General features: G+C 30.8%; 2 protein-coding genes across 3 annotated transcripts; both read right to left on the bottom strand.

Annotated features, from left to right (window-relative positions):
• Window positions 1–9,232: 9,232 nt before the first annotated feature.
• On the bottom strand, window positions 9,233–10,372 carry LOC120082017 (GEM-like protein 4). The gene is made up of 4 exons (XM_039037224.1): window positions 10,180–10,372; window positions 10,006–10,089; window positions 9,631–9,893; window positions 9,233–9,498 (listed from the first exon to the last, which is right to left on the bottom strand). The coding sequence occupies exons 1-4, from the start codon at window positions 10,313–10,315 to the stop codon at window positions 9,322–9,324; spliced, it is 660 nt and encodes a 219-aa protein (XP_038893152.1). The 5' UTR covers window positions 10,316–10,372; the 3' UTR covers window positions 9,233–9,321.
• Window positions 10,373–18,119: 7,747 nt separating this feature from the next.
• On the bottom strand, window positions 18,120–20,270 carry LOC120081988 (GEM-like protein 4). Of its 2 annotated transcripts, none has more exons than XM_039037176.1 (4): window positions 20,133–20,270; window positions 19,950–20,057; window positions 19,311–19,597; window positions 18,120–18,418 (listed from the first exon to the last, which is right to left on the bottom strand). In XM_039037176.1, the coding sequence occupies exons 1-4, from the start codon at window positions 20,248–20,250 to the stop codon at window positions 18,128–18,130; spliced, it is 804 nt and encodes a 267-aa protein (XP_038893104.1). In that variant the 5' UTR covers window positions 20,251–20,270; the 3' UTR covers window positions 18,120–18,127. The 2 variants fall into 2 exon arrangements, with proteins under 2 accessions (XP_038893104.1, XP_038893105.1); XM_039037177.1 differs by having other exon boundaries at window positions 19,950–20,039.
• Between the last annotated feature and the right edge of the window lie 544 nt (window positions 20,271–20,814).

Here is a 20,814-nt window from a genome sequence, read left to right as displayed (position 1 = left end):
TTAAATTACAAGACTAGTCTAGTTCCTAAATCTTTGAGGTTCACGTCTATTTAGTTTATGAACTTTTAGAAGTATTTAATAGTTACCTAAATTTTCAATGTCATTTTCGTCTAATAAATTTCTAAATTTTATTAAGTGTCTAATAGATTTTTTAACATAAATTTTGTGGTCAAAATAAACATAGTCAACTTGAAGGAAATCGGACATGAGGATTTCCTTGAGCAGCAGAAGGATCGTTCCGAATTTCAATTGTATTTGAACATTAACAATTACAATCAAGAAACAGAAACATACATGCTATGCATAAAACAAAATTACATCATGTTTTTCTATATGATCAAAGGAAGAATTACACATACCATTGAAGACTCATCTTCAGCACCCTTGATCATGAACACTTGTTCACAGCAAGGCAACAATCACTACGATCGCTACACTGCACGATCCATAACAATCTCGAATACAATGATCACCCAGATCACAAACACAGCGAACAACCTCCACAAAACCTTAACTGTGTCGAGTTGAGTACTACACCTGTCTCTTATACACATCTAGATGTGTATAAGAGACAGTGGTTAGAGGCAGAGACCAGAGGAGAACAATCGTGTAAACGATTGAGCAAATGGGAGATGTCAAAATCTATCGTATAGCAAAAGTTACATGATTATTTAGCTAATCGGCCAGGTGAGGGATCTATCGTATAGAAACACTCCACGATCGTCTAGTCTCCCTTTAGCTGTCGTTTAGAAGATCTAATTTACTTGACAGCCACCGTGAGTAATTTCCGAGAATGGAAGTCTCAATACTACAACTACTAAATTTAGGAAAATATTTTTCCTTTTATCTCACGATTATCATGAAACCACCAATAACCTCCCACTCAATTGGTTATTAGAGAAAAAGAGATAATTATCCAATAATTAATATTATTATAAATATATATGATAACCAACTTACCATACTATATTTATAACCTATAGTTTTAATATTTCATCTCATGAAACATATAAACTATAACTCTTTTTCTATTCCATGGCACTTAATGTAAATCTCATTTACATTAATTCTCCACTTGATGTATCTCATACATCACACCGATCATATCATATATAATTGAATTACCTTTTGTCAATTTGAACATTTCAAATTAACACCAAGAACTGATTCTCACCTTGAATCCATTGAGCTACCAAGGGGACCTTATGGACCTATAGCTCAAAGCTCCAACAGTACGTGAATAACTGACTAAACTCTCTAGTCACGGGATCCACCATCCGTTAACTATCAGACACTCCATTAAAGACCGACAGTTGAACTCTCCTTATTACAGATATATTATTTGTCCATACCAACCAATCAACAGTGCGATAACCCTTCACAGATCGCTCATAAGTACAGCTGAACCAATAATCATTATGCCCCTGTAGTTACATCTAACTCCTTAAGTACCACTGATCCTTTTAATGAACATAAATCATAGTCCTACTATGACTAAGTCCTCTCTTCCAAAGAGAAGTTGTGGCCATTATGTTCAAGCCCTAGAATAAGCCCTTAAGAGAACAATCTATCTACTTACCCCTGCTTCGGGGAATGAGTGAATTCCATCTTGTGTAACTAAGTTCCCAGCTCCCAAATCAGATAAGTCCCCAAAAAGCTAGGTATATTAAGTTGGCAATCTGGTCACTCTCACCCATACTAATCAAAGAACCGCACTCAAAGGAAAGAGTTCTCAAAACACTTAGGATTGAGGTCATGTCACCTATGGTCGTTTAGGTGAGATGTAAGTCTCCAGTTTCAACAGCATTATATACAGAAACTAGTTATCTCATGGTCTGGTCTTATACAAACTATAGGACACCCTCGCTCGTATGTCTCCACATGGATGGTCAGGATCTATCATCTGTAGTAGCTCACAACACTTGCAAACCTCTACAAAGCAGGCCGTATCCGTAGTGTCACCAAGATCAAGTATCCCTCCTTAATCTTTATACTACAGACCTATTTATGTTATCACTTAAGACATGATCTACTTGTATATCTCATATACATGCTTAAGTTTACATACGATAACCATGGAGCTTTGTTTATTGGATATGAGTAAATGTCAGATAAAATAACTCTTATTTTATTCATAACAATGTGTATATATTATAAACTACGAGACTCTGGGAGAATTAGGACACCAATCCCAACACAACTGACATATAAATGTTTTAGTAAGCAAGAGGTCTATGATTTGAATACAAAAAAATAAAATAAAAAAAATTCAAATTTTGTGTCAAGATCCTTGGAATTTCAGTTTTGTGTCTAAGGACATAAGTAGTGTTTATAAACTTAGTTTTAAAAACCTAAGAGATAGTTGGGGTATCGAGTTGGTTGTTATAGTGTGTAGAATTATAATAATCTGTGTTAGGAGTACATAATATTTAATCTACGTTATAATAGCCCAGTATTGTGATGCAGGTTTAGGTTTTTTTTACTAAGCACTTGTTTTACCCATTTTAAAAAATGTGTTAGGATCTTAAGTTACATTATTCTCCATCCATTTGATCATTTTGGGATGTACCAAAATGTTTAACCTGCATAAAATATGTGAGATTATATTAAAATTCATATTATACATTGATTAAGTAAGAAAGCTCCATATTTGTAGGTGTACAAAAACAATCAATTCTCTAACTCCATAATATTGTACAAAAATATTTATATAGGGGTAATAGTTGTCAAGTATATGTTGGATTTTATGCCGTAAACTCATGGCTTGTAAATAAACAACTTGCTGATTATTAATAAAATAATTTATCTTTCCATGGGTACACTACCCTTTAGACGTAGGTGTTAATCACCAAACTAGGCTAATAATCTTTGATGTTATTTTTTTCTCATATTTTCGTTTGTTAATTGTTTGTGAATTTATGTGACATAGTTCGTAACATCCTTTATAGTGCAATAAGTACTTCTATATTATTTTCAGGCACTATAGTAAAACGAAGGGTTAAAATGATCACACCTCCAAAATCTTGAGTGAGCTATTATAACTCACTCAAACCATTTTAAGTAGTTGGTTCAAATACCCCTAAAGGATTATCAATCTCAACATAAGCAAATAATTCATTTTTTATAAATAAATTCAGCAACTGAAGGGAGGAAGAGGATTGAACCATCGATCTTTGGAAAAGAAATTTAATCCGAATTCTTATAATTGACTTTGGAAAATACTTTTTGGGTTGATAAAGGGGTTTTCAAACAAATCCAATCTTATACTTAAAGCCATTGGATGCTTTAGGATTTTTTATTTTTTAAAAAAATAGCACATAACTTTGTGAAATGGTCACAACCAGTCGATGGTTGGTTTTGTTAAAGCTTTCTTGAAAGAGGGAAAGATAAAGGGAATTCCTTCCATTGATCTAACATGTGCAATGACATTGGTTCCTTTATGCCCTTTAATAGTAGTTGATGATGAGGCAGAAATGACTCATAGCTGACCAAATTAAAAGCAAAAGATATTTTAATTTTTATAGCTTCCTTCCCTTTGAATACATTAACCCAATTCAGTCAATCCCACCCAATTCAAAGCTCTATATATATTCTTAAATCTCTCTAAAATTTTCTATCTTTTCTTTTCATTTGAAAAAAAAAAAAAAAAAGAAAACTTCAATTCAACAACATATGTTGGAATTTCAAATGTCATTGGTTCTAGCAACGAACTAGATATTTGGGTCAACTTTCAAGACATCTCCATATATCTTCTACAAATGATGGATCTCAATTAATTAAGAAATGTAAGAGCTTAACGAGAAGAAGGAAAAAAAAGTATTGATTTTTTTGGTTGAATATATAAATAGTTTACTAACTCATTTGGTTTTTGAACTGCTGCAGTTAATTAGAAAGATTGGATTTTGAGTAGACACACATTCATGCGCGTGTGCGTGTGCGTATGATCATGTTAGAATTCACTATAAAGTAATACCTCTCCTTTTTTTTTTTTTTTTAAATTAATTTATCAATTATGATCTTTTTTTAAAAAAATAATTATAATGTATGTAATTTAAGATATTGAAGTAATTGATTTTGCAGGTTGTGATTCGAAAGGAGAAGGTGATGAGAGTGAATGAAAGTGAGAATGTAAAGAAAGCTTCAGAAAAATACATACAAATAGTGACATTGGACAACTTTGAGTTTTGGTTTATGGGTTTTTTAAATTATCAATCTACTTTCAAATCTCTTAAGGGAGTAGACAGAAGACTGGCTAGATGATGGGAAATTATGTGTATTATATTTCAATTTGAATCATGGAACAGTGATTTTGTACAGATTTGACTTTCCAAGTTGAGATCATGCTCATCTCTCAAAGTTTCAGTTAATTTTGGGATATTAATTGATGATAACAAAATTTGGCTAAAGAAACCAACCTATCTTCATGTGCCATAATAATTGGAATAACATACCGGCGTGATCTTTAGATGTACTACCACTTGGTCAAACCTGACCTTCACGTATCACAATAATTGGAATAAAACACCAGAATGGTGTTTGTTATAGACACTTCAATGCTTCTAAGTTATTTGAGGGAGAAGATGAACTTACTTGATATAGAAATTATGCTCTCTATATATAATGACCTAGCATTTCCTATGTCACTTAACTTTAGGAAAAATATTTAGATTTCTTTTATCCTTTTAGAAATAAGACTCTTGAGGGCTGGATGCACCTTGCACAAATTTTCGTCCCAAATATAATTAAAATAGTTTTTCTCTTATACATTCAATGAATTATAAAACATATAGATGATATGAAATTGATAAAATTACAAAAATGGCACTAGAGCTTTTTCTGCTTTTTTTTTTTTTATTGACATTTATGAATCTTGTCAAAGTTATTTAATGGTTAATTTGTGTATTGGTCAAATTTATTTTTGTACAAATTTTTTTATTAAAATTAATGAGTTAAAAAAATTACATTGTTTTCTTTGAAATTAGTGGGCGAAATAACGGAAATTTAATCTAAGGATAAAAAAATGCAACACTTATATCTTTTTCAAGTACAATCGGGAGTATAGAGATTTGATCAATCTCCAACTTCAAAAGAGGTAGTGTGTTTATTATTATTATTTTTAGAATAGGTGATATTATTATACAACAACAAAGGGGATCCCACAGCCTGGGATCAAGGCATCAAAGTAACAAAACACAAGCAAAGACAAGACAACAATACCAAAACAAAGCCAACAAGATAAGACTAGAACATAATCAAAACATAAATGCAAAACCCTTCAAACCACTAGGAAGAAAGCCAAAGAAAAGAAACTAAAACCCCACGACTAGGGACAACAACAAAACAAAGAGCAACGACAAGTTTAAAAAGAAGAAAAGCATCCCAAAACACACTAGATAAGACCAAGAAGATCAACCCACTAGGAAGTAGCTCGAGCACGAACCGTAGAGACCATAAGGAGAAACAGAGCAGATACCGACCTCGGTTGACCTCCATGCAGTCGCCGATTACGCTTCTGCCAGATGTAGTAGATGGAATGTAACGACCCGAGTTCAAGAGGGGTACATGAATGAACCGATATCACATCCGAATGAGAGGGATCCTGAGGACATGAAAGTATGGTTAAGAAAGACTTAAAGAATTGAAAGACCTATACCAACAAGGTGCACATTCCTTTTCGGTGGCTCAATCATAAGACCTCCAAAGTTAAGCTTGCTTAGCTTGGAGCAATCTTATGTTGAGTGACCTCCTGGGAATTTTCCTAGGATGCATGTGAGTGAGGACAAACCATGTTGAAAGGACCCTCAACCGACTAGTCAATAAAGGTAACCTTAGATACCTAACAAACAGCGAACCAAGAGAGAATCCCATAGAAGAATTAACTCCACCAAGCAGGTAACAGGGCTAAAAAAAGTTCGAATATGAAAAAACTACCTTCCACGCCTCATTAGACAAGCAACGATCCAACCAGTGCAAGATACCATTCCTTTAAAGTTTACTAGTCCACCAAGCAGGTAACAGGGCTAAAAAAAGTCCGAATATGAAAAAGCTACCTTCCACGCCTCATTAGACAAGCAACGATCCAACCAGTACAAGATACCATTCCTCTAAAGTTTACTAGTCCAAGTAAACTAGTTACTTGTCACACTCATCTCAACTAGATCTGCCTCCAATAAATGTGATGAAATTGCATGTTTAGGATCAAAGTTGATCAATACAATAAATGTGGGATTCCATGACACAAAATTGTTGGAATGCCTTTAATCTCTTGTATTCGTATTTATTCTATTTAAGTTATTTACGATTTTGACACTAGGTTCAAAGGAATGTACTATATAAATTCTCTAATTTTAAAGGCGTTTCTTGAATATGTAATATGATATTTTATCTTCAATAATAGATTCTTCTCTCCCTCTATTCATGGACGTAGCTATCTTACTGTTAAAGAACCAAGTAAATCTCTATGTCACTTCTCTATTATTTATGTTTTCTGTTAATTTTTTATTGTTGATTTCTTAACAGAAAAATTTTACTCTTTAAAAAAAAAAAAAAAGTCAAAATTCAAAGATTTATTATATATAAACAAAATGGAAGTTCAAAAGGTTCACCGACTTTGTAAATGAAATTTAAACCTAGATAAAAATGTGATGGATTATATTAATGATGGTACATGAGCATACCAAAATAGCTATGGAGAGACAAACAACTTATATTAATCCCAACAAAATTAAATCCATTGAAACACCTTCAAGAAAAGGAAAAAAAAAAAAATGCTTTCTCAAACAGATTAATTTGCTATATCTCATTTAGAAAAGTTAGAAAATTTGTTGAGAGAAAAGTTTCTCAGTCAATTAATCCATAGTTTTCTAAAAAAGAATTAAAGGGTTGTTTTCAAATATAAGAAAATGAACCAAAATATTTACAAATATAGCAAAATTTCATTATCTATTTACGATAGGCTACAATATATGATAGACACAGATAGTAGTATATTGCGACCTATTGCAGATAGACAATGAAATTTTGCTATTATTTATAAATATTTTTAGTAGTTTTGTCATTTAAAATAAATCTCCAAAATAAAAAAATATATATATGAACAAATTAAAATATATAGTGGATTTCCCTTATCTAATCTAATAAAAATTACCATGTTATATGTCACAGCACTGATCATATATAGTGGACTTCCCTTATCTAATCCAATCTAAAGTTTTTGAATGTGATGCATTATCATATAGTATATACTTTAATTTTCCTTATGATGAAAGGAAAAAGGAATGGAATTAAAGTATATATGATATGATAATGCATAACATGCAATAACTTTAGAGCTGGCCCAACTTTATTACTTTGTAATTTCAGCAAAGATTTTTATTTTTAATGATTTTAGATAATGGGAGAAAAAGAAAAAGGCAATGGATGAGTCAAAAATAAACCACCAAATCACATGCTTTTGCAAAAATATAGCATTCTAAAGGGATATATTCTTGGAAAGTGGTTGAGAATAATGTCAAATTTTGTCACACACAAACATACCTTTGAATCTTTGCTGCTTCTGCCCTTTGTCTTCAATGGCTGCACCATCATAGAGAGAAGATGAGCTAGCCACCAAATTCCAATCTTCTTGGGTGGTGACGTTTTTCAATTTACAAATATATATATATATATATATATATATATAACTCATTATTCTTCATCATGGCCATTTTTTTCTTTTTTAAAAGAGTTTTTTTTCTCTCTAAATTAAGACATTTTCATCAGACGATTGTTTTTAGGAAAAATTCTCAAGACGCCATCCAACGTATAGGATTACTAGCTCTAAGTCAACCTAAATTAGCTCGCAAATGAAGACGACTTCACTTAATAAAACTTTAAGGCTCTCCTTAAGTTTGAGAACTCCTTATTTGTTGACGATACTTTGGGAACTTCTCTAAGGATGAGAACTCATTCTCAACCAATATTCCCTTAGGGATTCTCCTAAGAATGAGAACTCCTCAACCAATGATGCCTTAGGCTCCCCTAATGCCAAAAGCTCTTTTCAAGCTTGCTTCAAATAACACATGAACAATGATACAACATGCTGCATAATAACACTCAAACTTCTTGCTTCACAACTACCAAAATTACAGAGAACTTCGATGAAGGCTATGAAAATGCAATTGTGCTCGAGTCTCAATACAAAAGCGACAACCCTAGCAAGCTAAAAAACTTACTCTTAAATAAGCACATCGGAAGAAGGAAAATATTCCTATTTAATATTGACAGACCATAAAAGGATTCCAAATAAAGAAATAAAATATTTTGGAGAATCAACATCTTGTGCAACATCCAATGAGACATATTCTAAGACATCATCAAACCAGTCCAAAAACCAACCTCAAGCAATCTCAAACAAATATAGAGCCAATTCCACATCTCTAACATTTGTGTTGTGAAAAAATGTAAAGCATCTCTCAATTTTTGTAAAATAAAAATGAATATGTATTAATATATAGACTTTTCTTATGGAAGATAGAATGTCCACTTAAATGTTAATATATCACATGTAAAAAAAGAAAAAGAAAAAAGCAATTTCGCATGTTAGACTTGTATACTTTGTCTGATGCATGTGTCAGGACACGTTTTCAAATATATACATATCTTTGTTTGATACATATATTATGGCAAAAAATTAATTGTCTGTGCTTCATAGACTATAATAATCAACACCAAATTATCACTTCCAAATGTGGTGGTTTATATATTGTTGGATTACATAACCAAGTTGATGATCAACTTCATCCTGTCGACTGCTGACCGCTCTAACTCAACGTCGTTACCGAAAAGATTTGAAGTTTTGATGTCCATTAAAATGTTAATACAACATATAAAAAAAACAAAACAAAAGACAACAACTACGTATATCACTTTGTTTGATGGTGCAAGTCAATTTACATATCTATTTGTTTGACACAAATATTTTGTCAATCAAATACTTTACGTCTGAATGAAAGTTGACACAATTCGCCAAATTTTAAAATAAAAATTAATTATTTTTTTTCCCAAAAACTTGTATTGCATTGATTTAAACATATTGATAACATCAAATTGATTCTTTTTCCTGATATTTGTTTCTCGAAAAAAAAAATCCCACGACTCAAAAAATAAAAAAATGATGAACAATATTTCTCAATAACTTATAAGCATATACAGATCATATAGAGAAACATACAATGGAGTAACTTTCTCATAAGATTGAATTAATAATAATTTGTACAAATTAATCCCTCTGTTTTATACTTCAACCATGATTAAAAATTAAAAAGAAAAAAAGAAAGAAACTCAAAGTCTTCTCTCTACTACCTGATCAAGATAATTGAAAGTAGATTGATAATTTAAAAATCCCTTCAACCAAAACTCAAAATTGTCCATTGTCACTATTTGTATGTACTTTTCTGAAGCTTTCTTAACATTCTCACTTTCATTTACTCTCATCACCTTCTCCTTTGGAATCACAACCTGCAAAATTAAAACTAATTACTTCAGTATCTTAATTTACATACATTATAATAATAATAATAATAAAAACAGATCATATATATAATAAATAAGTTAATGTACATAAAAGATAGGTATTATAAAGAAGCTTACCTTATAGTGAAATGTAACATAATCATCAAGTTTGATGGATTTATCACTGCAAAAAGCAATGTTATGAGTGGAAATAAAGAGAAGGCCAGCCAAAGGCCCATTTGTTGTTGATAAATAGCATTGTGAAGCCTTCAAAACCTTCTCTCCTTCACTCATTGAAAATAGTTTCTTGTACATTTTCCTTAGCCCACCAACTCTCAAAATTCTTCCTCCTAAACTCAGCTTTCCCTTTACTGTTTCTGATATCTTGGCTCCTAATTTCTCTGCAAATTCAACCATATATAAATTCGCCATAAGTAACGTCCCGATCCAGAATTTGAATAAGTCTCATCGTAAATGATACTGTCTGTTCTTAGATCTCTATAGAAGACTTACCATGTTCTCGGAGTTCATAAATGATACTGTCTGTTCTTTTCCCATTTTTGTTGAGTCTATTCAAGATCCAATCTTTCTCATTATCTGCAACAATTCAGAAACCAAAGTAATTAGCAAATTAAGCTACTTGTACATAATAATAACTTGTTGTTCTTCTTCTTATGTAGCTCTTACATTTCTCAATCGATTGAGATCCATCATCTGAAGAAGATTTGTGAAAATGCCTTGAAGGATGACCCAAATATCTAGCTCGTACTAGAGCCAATGACATTTGAAATTCCAACATATATTCTTGAAGGGTAGTTTTCATTTTGTTTTCGAACCGAAAGAAAAGATAGAAAATTTTGGAGAGATTTAGGAATGTATGGAGGTTTGAATTTGATGGAATTGATTGAATGAGTTAATGTATTTAAAGGGAAAAATTAGAAGTTTGGTATATGATGAAGAGATTGGGGAAATTGAAATGATATAAAATTAAAATAGCTTTTGCTTTTTAAATTTGGTCAGCTATGAGTCATCTCTGCCTCATCATCAACTACTATTGAAAGACAAAGGTATGTTTGATAAATTAAGGATATTTCCCTTTCTCTTTTCCTTTTTCTTTCCCTCTTTAACAAAGCTTAACAAAACCAACTAATCATCAACTGTTTGTGACCATTTCACAAAGTAATGTTTCCTTTTAAAAATAATAATAATAATAAAAATAAAAGCAGCCAATGGCTTAAAGTATAAGAATGGATTATTTGTTTGAAAAAACCCCTTTTCACACATGCATGCCAATTTTAAAAAGTTGTGATTTTATGACTTTAATAAAATTTTAAGGGTAATATGTGTATATTCGCGATACAAATATCATATCATATGGATTTAAATGATGTGACCTCGAATTTAAAATTACAATATCATACCATTATGAAAATAAGAAATTTTTTTTTTCTGTGTGTATTGCACAACAAGAATTTACTTAGAAAAATTATCTAGACAAATGGTTTCTAAACCTAATTTACAATCTACTTTTCTTTTAAAAGTTAAAATTAAAGAATATTTCATTGAAAAACTCTTCTGTTTGTTTAGACAAAATTAAGTTTATAAATGCTGTCTAATCATAATATATATATAAATAAAATGAAGTATATTCGTTAATAAGGTATTCCTTTAAAGACGATGTGAATTCTAATTTAAAATAAACAATATCATATTATTAAAATAATATGACAAATTTTCTATATTGTGCCAGGACACAACAATCATATCTACTTAAAAGAAATTAAAGGAAAAATGAAGTCTCTAGAAAAATGGATTTCAATCATAGGTTTGTTAGATCTATTTCATTCGAAAGAATTCTTCCATATTAAATTCATTTTAATAAGCCTCTAAGATACCGTTTCATAAAGATTTGATCTTTTTTTGTTGGATTTTTTTATCAAAATTATTGAATGCTTATAAATATTATACTTTAACTATGAACCCTTTTTTTTTTTTTTTTTGCTTTGTTATATATATTTTGGCCACAAATATTTTCAAAATCTAATCAAGTTTTGAAGACTTAAAAATTGGTTTTCGTTTTTGTTTTTAACTTAAAAATTCAAATAATTCCTTATGAAAATAAGAAAAGTCATTGTAAAAAAAAATTAGAGAAAATAAGCACAATTTTCAAAAATCAATAACAAAAAATTAAGATTTTGTTTGGTAACCATTTGATTTTTTATTTTCTTTCTGAAAATTAAACCTATTTCATCCATATTTTTTTTACAATGATTTACATCTTTCATATGCACGATTGTTGAATTCTTAGCCAATTTCCAAAAACAAAACACAACTTTTTGTAACCTATTTTTTTTTTTTTTTTGTTCTCAAACTTTAACGTGGTTTTTAAACTATTGGTGAAAAGTAAATAACAAATGAAGAAATTTAGAGGTAGAGGTAGTATCAATAGACTTAATTTTCAAGAGCAAAAACAAAAAAACACAATGGTTACCAAACAAGGCCTAAATAGTTATCAAATCAAGCCTACTTTTTGTTTTGTTGTGTTTAATAGATCTTTAAGATCTCGTTTGGTAACTATTTGGTCATTGTTTTTTTTTTAACAATTTAGATTTTTATTTTTATTTTTTAAAAATTAAATCTTTAAATACCCTTTTAACCTCTAAATTTCTTGCTTTGCTATCTACTTGTTTACCACTATTTTAAAAAATCTAGGAAGCACAAATACTTCTAATTATGCAGAGAATTGGTATCAAATACGTATTTGATATGGATACGTCCAGGTACTTGATAGATTTATGTTTGATACGTGATTTGAAATATCTGATTTTTTCTTAAAAAAAAATTAGATATGTGTAGCTTCCAGATACATAAAGGGGACACGCTGGGTCATTTTTTTTCAAGTTTAAGCCGAACCACTTTAAAAGCCAAACCTACAATCCATTTTAGCAATCCAAAATAAAATAGATTAAAAATGGTGAAAACGATAACGAATAAAAATATAAAAAGTTAAAAGTAAAAACCCAAAACATAATTAAATCCCCAGTCTTCTTTTCTCTTTCACTATCTAAATCATGATTCACACCCTCTTCAACCTCAACTCCAGTCTTCAATCTTCATCTTCTATGTAACGACCCAGATTTGTACGCATACAAGAAATTAAATGTCAAATATTAAGCAGGACGAAATTTTATTTAAAGGGGTGGAAATTTAGAAGGAAAAAAATGAATAATTGGAACTGGAAATTTATTGGATTAATTGGAAATTTATTCATTATCCAAAAATAATGAATAAGGGAGCAGAATCAGGGAGGATTAATTGGAAGTTGGACGCTAGCTAATTCAAGAGACAACGGGCAGTAGATAACTTTTGTTTGGACACTACTCATTGGAAGAATTTGAGGTGAATGCCCATATACAGATGTGTATAAGAGACAGGAGCGGAAGTCGCGAGAGCCAAACCAGCGAGAAAGCTGGAGAGAGCGAGATTTGGACAGAAGCGTGGATTATGCGTTGAATTTGGCCACGTCTTATAGATAGAAAAACCCTAAAATTGAATACAAACAAAGAATGATGATGTAAGGGCAAACGTTAGCCAAGAATTAGGTGTCTTATTGCTGTCTCTTATACACATCTAGATGTGTATAAGAGACAGAAGCTGGAGAGAGCGAGATTCTGAGAACAAAGAGAGCGAGATTTGGACAGAAGCGTGGATTATGCGTTGAATTTGGCCACGTCTTATAGATTATACATAGAAAAACCCTAATATTGAATACAAACAAAGAATGATGACGTAAGGGCAAACGTTAGCCAAGAATTATGTATCTTATTGAGAGGAATCCTCAAACCCTAAGTAATTTTAAAGAAGGCACCTGTAGGATGATTTGTCACACTGAGAAGAGCTGAAAACTACTATAAATAGGACCCTTTGATGAAGATTTAACCCATTCTCAAACAAATCTCAGTAACAAAGAATCGTGTGAAAGAGTAAGTGTGAGTGAGGAAGTTATGTGAGACTAAAAGAGAAAAGCTCAGGTAAGGTGCTGCCCAAATTTCCTTCTAGTTTAAAAAGGGAAAGCTCTACTGATCAAATCATAAAGAATAATAAGGAATAATTAAATCACAGTCAAGGTAAGTAGTTTATCTCACCCCCTCTTTAAGTGCTCTGTGGTAGTGTACCTTTATTATGTTGCATGATTATGTTAATGGTTGATGTTGGATGCAACTCTGGCTCTACTGACTGCATGACCCGCTAATCATCAGATGGGTTAGTTTCCGCTTAAGTTCTCATCTTCCTATCAGGGCGAAGAAATTTATGGGCTGGCAGGGTATGTATGGTTGCACCCCTCTAGTCTAATCTTACGTTTATGTTAATGGTTGATGATGGAGGTGACTCTGGCCCTACTGACTGCATGACCCGCTAATCATCAGATGGGTTAGTTTCCACTTAAGTCTTCATCTTCCTATCAGGGCGGAGAAATTTATGGGCTGGCAGGGTATGTATGGTTGCACCCCTCTAGTCTAATCGTACGTTTATGTTAATGGTTGATGATGGATGTGACTCTGGCCCTACTGATTGCATGACCCGCTAATCATCAGATGGGTTAGTTTCCGCTTAAGTCCTCATCTTCCTATCAGGGCGGAGAAATTTATGGGCTGGCAGGGTATGTATGGTTGCACCCCTCTAGTCCAATATTACGTTTATGTTAATGGTTGATGTTGGATGCGACTCTGGCCCTACTGACTGCATGACCCGCTAATCATCAGATGGGTTAGTTTTCCCTTAAGTCCTCATTTTCCTATCAGGGTGGAGAGATTTATGTTGGAAGCATAACCGACCACCACATGTTATTATACGTTTTCAATCCCGAGCATACGTTTTCATGACATGTTGCTTGTGATTGTGCATTTGGTCACTACCCTACGTGAGAACTACTTACTGGGTATATTATATACTCATCCTATATTTTTACAGACTTTGTAGGTAAGGATACAACGTAGGTGGTAGAATTGGACGTCGCTCAAATGGCCAACCATCAAACTCACTATCATAGGCATATGCATTTTGTACCACCACGCAAATGTTTTATGGATCCTGGTGTTTTGATAAATAAACTTTTTATATAGCTTTTCTATCTAATTAATAAAAAATTAGATATGTTCTTTGAAACTTTTTACCAAAACTCATTTCATGATAGAAAAGTCTAAGTATGCATGTCGTAGCGGTCGGATCATAATGTGTAAGGATCCGGTCGTTACATTCTACTTTCTACTTTCGGCTCAGTTAGTCAACTACCATTTGACATTGTTGGATTTTTTTTTTTCAAAAATTTCACTATTTTCTTGAATCTACTTTAATCTAACTTAAAAAAGTATTATAACCATTAATTGGTTATAATAATATATATATATATATATATATATATATATATATATAATTATAAACGTATCTTCAACGTATCTATATCTTAATTTTCTAGAAATTGGCATATTCTCGTATCCTATCGTATCCGTGTTTGTGCTTCTTAGTAAAAAAAAATCATGTCAAAATTTGAGAACTAATAAAATTAGTTTTTAATTTTTTATAAAATTTGGTTAATAGTTCAACATTTTTACTTAAGAATGGACTTAATTTCAAAATCGACTTAATTTCAAAAACCAAAACCAAATGATTACCAAATGGTGCTTGATTTTTTATTTTTTATTTTTGAAATTTAAGCTTAGCCTATAAACATTCATTCCACCTTTAAATTTATTGCTTCCTTATCTACTTTTTACTAATGTTTTCAAAAATCAAACTAAGTTTTTGAAAACTAAATCCCCCTGATATAACCATTTGGTTTTTTGTTTTTATTTTTAAAAATTAAGCTATAAATACTATTTTCATCTCTAAATTGCTTCCTTTGTTATTTACTTTTATTGTTTAAAAAACCAAGCCAAAAATTTGAAAATTAAAAAAAAAGCAGCTTTTAAAAATTTGTTTTTGTTTTTGAATTTGACTCAGAGAATCCAACCATTGCATTTAAAAAAGATGCACATCATAATAAGAAATGAGGAGGAAATAGACTTAATTTTCAAAAATTAAAAAAAAAAAAAAAACGAAATGGTTAATCAAATAATTCCTAAAAAGCAGTTTTTAAAAATTTACTTTTGTTTTTGTTTTTATTTTTTGTTTTTTTTACTTCAGAAAGATGCAAACTCTCTATGACTTTTTTTTCTTTTGAAATGAAACTACTCCATCGGTAAAAATTGTTTCTTCTCCCATCATGGCTCATAACACCTAAAAGGATAAAATATAAGAAAAGCTCTTTAAAGTAGGATGCATATGGGTTAGGTTGAATTGGGTTGAGTTGAAGTATTTTTAACACTCACCTGAAAATTCAGATTTGTTGGATTGACAACCCAAATGATCCAGATAAAGTATCCAACCTAACCCAGATTGGGTTGGATTGGGTTGGGTTGTGTTGTCGGATTATAACTTATTTTTTCTTTTTAATTAAAAATATGTAAATTTATATACAACACATGACTAATAACTAAAAACTCATAAAATTCAAATGCTAAATACCAAACATCTATGATATTTATTGCAAACTTTAAACAAAGATAAATATCATAATAATTTTAAAAGAAAACTATTAAAAAGTCACAAAGTAATCAAACTTTAAACAAAAAATATATATATATTACAAAACTAATCCAACCCAACTCTTACATTTTGAGTTGAGTAGTCTGGTTGTGTTGGATTATTCGAGTTATTTGAACACCGTTATTTTAAAGAGCTTTTAAAGGGTTATTTATTTATTTATTTATTTGAATTTTTGGAATATGAAAAAGAAAAAGAAAAAGATTGATAAATGTTGATAAAAAAGAGAGAGAATTAAAAGACAGAAAGTAGGGTTGAATTCGCCGTCCATGCAATGCATTGCATGCATATTTTTCTTTTCCGACAATTATTCATCATATAATACGTTATCCTAAGAGTGGGTTTCCATTTCTTTTCTTGTTTTTGCAATTTTGTTTCTCTCTTTTTTGTCTCCTACATAATAAAGTGAGTGATTTTGTGTGATTTTTTATGACTTTTTCTGAGGTGGTTTGTTTGCTTTGTGATGGCAACACACATTTTTTAAAGTAGAGATAGAGTAAAAAGAGAAACCAACGACTCAAGTCAACAACCAAATCACATCTTAAATCTCTACATCATCATCCAAAATTATTTAAATATTTATGTATGAGGTATGAGGTCGGGATAATATTTTTAACTTAAAAGTACACAAATCACTGTTCACATGAGGTTTTCAGAGAAACTTGTTTCGTGGAATTGAACTTGCGTTGATGTTGATTTGATACAAATGTGGTTTGATCTCTAGTACTTGATCCTCTAATTCTCTATCGTTGAATGCACTTAATTTGAGGAAGCGAAGTACGTGATGTTCTTGAAGTTGAAATCTTGGAAGAGTATTTGTATCTCTAAAGAACTTCAATCTTCAAGTGTGGTTAACTTCAAGAGTTAGGAAGTCCTCTCTAGGCCCTTTATAAAATTTCCGACCCTCAAAGATGGAGAGAACTTCTTTATTTATAGAGTCCTCATGTAGACTTTGTAGGCTTAGGCTTGCTTGGTGCATGGAGATCAAATTAATTGGATTTGGGCCTTATTTGACATTTGGATGAAATTAAACTTATTTTTGGGCTCAATTGGACTTTAGCCCAAATAATAATGTCAAATTGGATAAAATTAATTTTATTCAATCTAACGGTCATGATGAAAACATGTGGCATCACCGAAATTTGTCAATTTATGTCTTCAATTTCAACTTGAGACACATGTCAACTTCTAAGTAGGCCCAAATACAATTATTTGAAATTTTATTATTAATATGGTAAATAACGTGACAATATGTGTTTGATTCAAAATTTCTCCTTCAACAATCACATCAATGCAATAAATTTATTTATTTTAAAAGATATATATTATTGCTATATCTCTACCTTTCTTTCACATTTTTGTGTCATCTATGAATCCTTAATTACTTAAATGGTATCACCCACTCTTGAGATGATAATTGAATATTGGGTTTTTCCTTCTTTTTTTTTTTCTTCCTTCATTTCTCATCTTTGTGTCATCTATGGATCATGTAACTTTGTACTATTTACCCACTCCCTTTAGAGAATATATATTTGAATGTTGCTTATGCATAATCATTTAATATAAGATCAATTCAAATTGGGGGAACCCTAACCTTGAAAATGATCCAAATTGAAGCTTTAAGTTCCGAGATATTTTAAGGCATGTTCGAAACGTATATATCGCCCATTGTGGTACAAGAAGGCTCAAACATGACATCTACAAACCCTCTAGAAAAATGTAATACTCGTATAATCGATGTGAAATACGCTATAATTATATACTAAATGATATGAAAAACCTCATAAATTGAAATTAGTTAGGAACTTTTTGTTGGGAATGCGACCAAAGTCCCACATTGGTTAGATGAGGGGATGGTGGGTATATAAGTGAGGACAACTATTTCAATTGGTATGAAGCTTCTTAGGGTGGTTCCAAAAGCAAAGCCCAAGAATCGTACACACCACCAGATGAAATGATGATTAAAGTTGAATAAAATGGGAAATTTTCGTCATTAATTAGATTGGATTAATCTGTACAAAGAATCAAATATTTTATACTTCAAATGACACACACATATATAAGTACACATGATCCCCATCTTTAAGCCATTAGAAAAAAGCAATAAGCTCAAACTCTTCTCTACTACTCCCTTAAGAGATTTGAAAGTAGATTGATAATTTAAAAAACCCATAAACCAAAACTCAAAGTTGTCCAATGTCACTATTTGTATGTATTTTTCTGAAGCTTTCTTTACATTCTCACTTTCATTCACTCTCATCACCTTCTCCTTTCGAATCACAACCTGCAAAATTCAACCATATATAATTTTATTAGATTAAATTCAGCTTAATTTCAATTTCAATTTTATAATTTTTCATAATGTATTTAACATATGATAAGTTAAGGGAAAAAGAGAAAAAAAGGTTTTTGTAGGTTTTGAAACTAAATTAATAAGACTACGTTTAATAATCTTTTTTTTTTTTTTTTAGTTTTTGAAAATTTCACTTATAAAACTAACTTTTACCTCTAAGCTTCTTTGATTTGCTATCTTAAAAATGTCTCCAATAATAAACAATTTTGAAAAAAAAAAAGAAATATAATTATTATTAAACTAATAATAATTATATTTTTATAATTGAAAATTCATAAGAAAATGATCACAATTTTTTTAGAAAAAAACTATTGCCGCATGAATAAAAGAAGGAAAATTATTCTAAATAACAAGACTACTGAAAATATTTACAAATAATAGCAAAATATCACAGTCTATCTACGATAAACTATTATCTGTGTCTATCATGACATGATAGACACATATAGTAGTTTATTGCGATCTATCGCAGTCTATCATAGATAGATAGTGAAATTATATTTATAAATATTTTTGTTCATTTTCCTACATTTGGAAATAACCTTGAAAGAAATGTATCATGTATTCAATATAGTAAAAGGTAAAAGACAGTTTTTAATCATAATGTTTGACATAACCAAATTAAAATGATGTTAATGTGAGTTTAGTTCCACAGTAATTAACATGAAATTTCTCATTTGAAGTCAGAGGTTTAATCTTTCATCCATTCGGGTAAGTGTTGTAGAACACAAACTATATAGGCCCATAATTCAATCTTAACATATCAACTTAATAGAGAGAGAAACAAAGTATATGAGTATGAAGAGAGAGAAAGTATATTTACTTTGTAATGGAATTTGAAATGATGACGTCCATTTGGAGAAGAGATTTTGATGGGTGTGTCACTACAGAAAGCAATATGATGAGTGGAGATGAAGAGAAGGCCAGCAATAGGACCAGCTGTTGTTGATAAATAGCATTGGGAAGCCTTAACCAATTCTTCTCCTTTGTTGTTCTTCACTTCTCTAAACAATTTTTCATGCACTTTTCTCAACCCACCAACTTTCACTATTCTGGCTCCTAATCTCAACTTTTCCTTCACTGTCTCTCTTATCTTAGGCCCCAATCTCACTGCATTTTTTTAAAAAAAAATTAATACCAAACATCAAAATCTAAACCAAACCCATATCACAAAAAGTGTTACAATTAAAAAATATTAAATTGTTACGTATTTAAAAGTTCGGGAAGATAAATTATTAACTTTTGTTACCATGACCAAAAATGGATCGAAGTTGAATTTACAGAAACCAAAATGAACATTTGAATCAAAGCTCAAAGTAGATTGACCAAAATAGTATTTAAATCTTAAATAAAAATGTTACACATTTAATATAAAATTTCAAAGTAATATGTTCGATCTATTTGGGTTTCGTAAACTTTGATACAACATGAAATTTCATTTCAAAATTAATTGACAACTTACGGTGGTCTCGAATCCCATGAGCAAAGCCATTAGCTTTTCTTCTCATCTTGCTCACTCGGTTTCTTACTGAACAATAATCTTTCCCATTATCTGCAATTTTCATCAAACCTATCAATTCATTTTGTTCATTAATTATGATATTCAACAGCAAAAAAATTGCTAATATTATTTTCTAATTCTTACATCGTTTCATTGATTTGGAGCTAGCCGCCACAGAATCATGCCGGAGCCGCCCCAAAGCAGCCGTCAACCTGAACGGAGCTCCAATGACCATTTGCTTATCTTGAAATGAACTAGCCATTGAGATTTAATTAGAGATGAAAAGAGTGATGGGAATTGGATTTGAAGTGGGTGAAGGTATTTAAAGGAAGGTAAAGAAGCTTCTAGATGGGTTTTTTTTTTTTTTTTTTTTGAGTCATCATCAACTAAAAATGGAGAGACATGGAATAATGGATAAAAAAGAAAATTGGGATTTTTGTTTATTTGATTTGTGTGGTTACTTTTTAACATAAAAAAGACACCATATTATATTATCAAAAATCAAACCATCTTTCAAAATGACACAAATATGTCAGGTTCAAATTGCCATGCCCCATATTGCTTATACATTGTATCCTCAAAAAGTTAAATTACACATTTGTCTATCATTTTCTTTCGTTGGGATCTGTTCAACTTGTTGAGATTATTGACCTGCCACAAGTGTCTTTCTAAAGTTTTTGAAGCTGGTTTATCTTTTTTTTAGATTGAAATTGATTTTTTTATTTTTATTATTATTTTTATGAATTCGGAATCTCTGGTTGGAAAAATGTGATATGTGAATGAGGTTTATGTCTTTGTTGATTTCATATGTGATCTTTATCTCTTT

Source organism: Benincasa hispida, chromosome 7, assembly GCF_009727055.1.
Source record: "Benincasa hispida cultivar B227 chromosome 7, ASM972705v1, whole genome shotgun sequence".
NCBI lineage: Eukaryota > Viridiplantae > Streptophyta > Magnoliopsida > Cucurbitales > Cucurbitaceae > Benincasa > Benincasa hispida.
This window is presented reverse-complemented; position numbering and strand designations above follow the sequence as displayed.

Bases quoted from the DNA above. Each gene is read 5' to 3' on its own strand.
- LOC120082017 (XM_039037224.1), bottom strand. From the start codon at position 10,315: ATGAAAACTACCCTTCAAGAATATATGTTGGAATTTCAAATGTCATTG. The intron at 10,090-10,179 runs GTAAGAGCTACA...GAATTGTTGCAG, and splicing joins ATCTCAATCGATTGAGAAAT to ATAATGAGAAAGATTGGATC. The intron at 9,499-9,630 runs GTAAGCTTCTTT...TTAATTTTGCAG, and splicing joins ATGTTACATTTCACTATAAG to GTTGTGATTCCAAAGGAGAA.
- LOC120081988 (XM_039037176.1), bottom strand. From the start codon at position 20,250: ATGGCTAGTTCATTTCAAGATAAGCAAATGGTCATTGGAGCTCCGTTC. The intron at 20,058-20,132 runs GTAAGAATTAGA...ATGAATTGATAG, and splicing joins CTCCAAATCAATGAAACGAT to GTTTGATGAAAATTGCAGAT. The intron at 19,598-19,949 runs GTAAGTTGTCAA...AAAAAAATGCAG, and splicing joins TCATGGGATTCGAGACCACC to TGAGATTGGGGCCTAAGATA.